Source organism: Oryza glaberrima, chromosome 3 (genome assembly GCF_000147395.1).
Source record: "Oryza glaberrima chromosome 3, OglaRS2, whole genome shotgun sequence".
Lineage (NCBI taxonomy): Eukaryota > Viridiplantae > Streptophyta > Magnoliopsida > Poales > Poaceae > Oryza > Oryza glaberrima.
The window spans coordinates 6,472,573-6,475,290 of record NC_068328.1 but is presented as its reverse complement, the minus strand read 5'-3'; the positions used below and the strand labels follow the sequence as shown (position 1 = coordinate 6,475,290).

General features: G+C 49.0%; 1 protein-coding gene across 1 annotated transcript; it reads left to right on the top strand.

Moving 5' to 3' along the window:
• Nucleotides 1-1,238: 1,238 nt before the first annotated feature.
• On the top strand, nt 1,239-2,459 carry LOC127768809 (transcription factor bHLH18-like). The gene is made up of 3 exons (XM_052294461.1): nt 1,239-1,718; nt 1,803-2,180; nt 2,310-2,459. Exons 1-3 carry the CDS (start codon nt 1,251-1,253, stop codon nt 2,379-2,381), a joined length of 918 nt encoding a protein of 305 aa, XP_052150421.1. The 5' UTR covers nt 1,239-1,250; the 3' UTR covers nt 2,382-2,459.
• The last annotated feature ends 259 nt before the right edge of the window (nt 2,460-2,718 follow it).

Below are 2,718 nucleotides of genomic sequence, written 5' to 3'. Positions count from 1 at the left end.
GCTTTCGGCATGTGCCATAAACCGTATTTCAAGCTACACACTTGAAACACTAGTGCAGCAATATGATATTTTAATAAGTAGCTTAACCTCATTGATGGGGTCGAGTTAAAACAATGGTGGATTCGTCCTCTTTTTCTTCTTCTTCAGGTTAGCTGTCCTGGAACAGTTGTTCGTATTTGTACTTTGATCTGAACCCTCTTTCTTGGGATTTGCTTTTTGTAATCTAAAGCTTGCTGATTCATCATAAAGAATGCAGCACCATTTTCACATGTATCCCTAAACAATTGTAGAAGTATATAGTAATAGCATGCAAACTGCTGACGAAGTTCACAAACTGCGTAGTGTGGACTTACGTCCAACAAAAAATGTACACATCCGTCCAAAAACATCACCATCCAGCTACCTACTGTACCATCCGATTTGGTTCGATGCAGCCAGTACATATCCATGTACGAATTGCACAACTCAGCTGCAAGGATCGAATTTTTGAGTGCTTTCGTTTCGTTGTCAGATGAGCACACTATCTAACAAAGTGTCACTGTCGTCGAACCTACTGAATCTTCAGACAGGTCTTGCTGAGGTCTGCTCGAAGAGTTGTTTGAACTATTCTTTTATAAGATCGCATATTTCTGGGAGAAAGAGTTGTTTGAACTCTTCTTCAGATCGCATATTTCTGGTCGAGAGAAAAAAAAAGATACCAGAAGATAACAACAGATCTCCCGAGATCAATGCCGTGATGTCAACATGGAACCAGACTACACCTGAAAAGGCACTGAAAAAGAAATTGAAACGCGTGTGCAGAGCCAAACGTGCAAATATTTGCTGGGTGCTCAGTACTCGCCTCAACTACACCTTATCTCCCGAATGCAACAAGGAGCACGTGGACGCCTTATTCGGAACAGCAATGCCCATAGGTTCAGACTTCAGACTGTTTCAGTAGTTCACACGGCCGGTTGGCCTGTATATAAATCACGAGAGGATCGATCGGAAGTCAAGAGGAGATAGGAGACAGCGAAAGCAAATTCAACGGGCAAGAGGTACGTGTATTTGCCTTCGAGTTCTTCAGGATTCAGAGTTTCAGACGACACCAAGGCCCAAGCTAACATTAGGCGATGGACGAGCAAAACCAGTGGCTCACGGAGCCGGCAAGTACATCCAGTCCTTCCAGTAAGCTCTGAAATCTTCGAGCAAAGCGTATGACGAAATGATTATTGCATTGTTAATGTCAGGAGCCTGAAGAGTTAACCTACATGTATCATCAAGAAGAGCACGCCAGGATGCAAGAGCAATTCGCTGGGACGCCGCTCGTCGAGCAACCAGTTCGATTTGATCAGTTCTACCCAGCATCCATGGCGCCAAACCAGTTCCATCCGTCTCACTGCTCCAGCTTCCCGGCCTTCGGTGGCTCGTCGGCATTGCCAAGCTTGGCGTTCGGAGCGGTGGCGACGACCAAGAAGGAGCAGGTGCAGCAGCCGTCGCCTTCGTCCTCGAACGTCCTCTCCTTCGCCGGTCAGGTTCAGGGTAGTACCACCACGCTCGACTTCTCCGGAAGGGGATGGCAGCAAGACGACGGCGTCGGCGTGTTCCAGCAGACGCCGGAGAGGAGGAGCAGGCCGCCCGCGAACGCGCAGGAGCACGTCATCGCGGAGCGGAAGCGGCGGGAGAAGCTGCAGCAGCAGTTCGTGGCGTTGGCCACCATTGTCCCCGGCCTCAAGAAGGTATGTGTACATGTGCCCCGATCATGGCGTGCATTGATTCCTTGCCAAATGCGGCATTAACACGGTTGTCCATTTCTCTCTCAGACAGACAAGATCTCCCTCCTGGGGAGCACCATCGACTACGTGAAGCAGCTGGAGGAGAAGGTGAAGGCCCTGGAGGAAGGCTCGCGGAGAACGGCCGAGCCCACCACCGCCTTCGAGAGCAAGTGCCGCATCACCGTCGACGACGACGATGGCGGCAGCGCCTCCTCCGGTACCGACGATGGGTCCAGCTCCAGCTCCAGCCCGACCGTGGAGGCGAGCATCCATGGCAGCACCGTCCTCCTGAAAATCTGCTGCAAGGAGAGGAGAGGGTTGCTGGTGATGATCCTCTCCGAGCTCGAGAAGCAGGGACTGTCCATCATAAACACCAGCGTCGTGCCGTTCACGGATTCCTGCCTCAACATCACCATCACTGCAAAGGCAAGGCTAGCTTTACCTGTCTACTACTCCTAGATCATTTGGGTTTCGCACTTGTGTAAATGTGGCTGTAAAATTGTAATTAGATGGTTGTTGTTATAGCTGGTTTTGACAGGTTTCAGTTTTGTGCAGATCGAAGAGGGTTTTTCGACAGCGGTTGAGCTTGTAAAGAACCTGACCGTGGCTGTCAGAGGTTTCAAATGAAGGCAGAAAAAAAAAAAGGAAACTGGTGTACAGAGGACAAGTGACTAGTATAAGTATTATGCAGTGGCGGAGCCAGGAAAAAATTATAGCGGGGCTAAACCAAAATGATCAAGAGCAACTAAGAGAGATTTAGGGTTGGTTTTAGGACTTTTTTTGGCCTTTTTAGCCTTTTAAGCCTTTTAACAACCTCAAACAAAGTTTATATTAGCCCCTCATCTATGAATATATGGATTATAATTTTAGGGGGTATTATGGGGGCTCTAATGGTATATTAGGGGGTAGGGGGGGTCTAAAGACCCCCCGCCCCCACGCTGTCTCCGCCCCTGGTATTATGTAC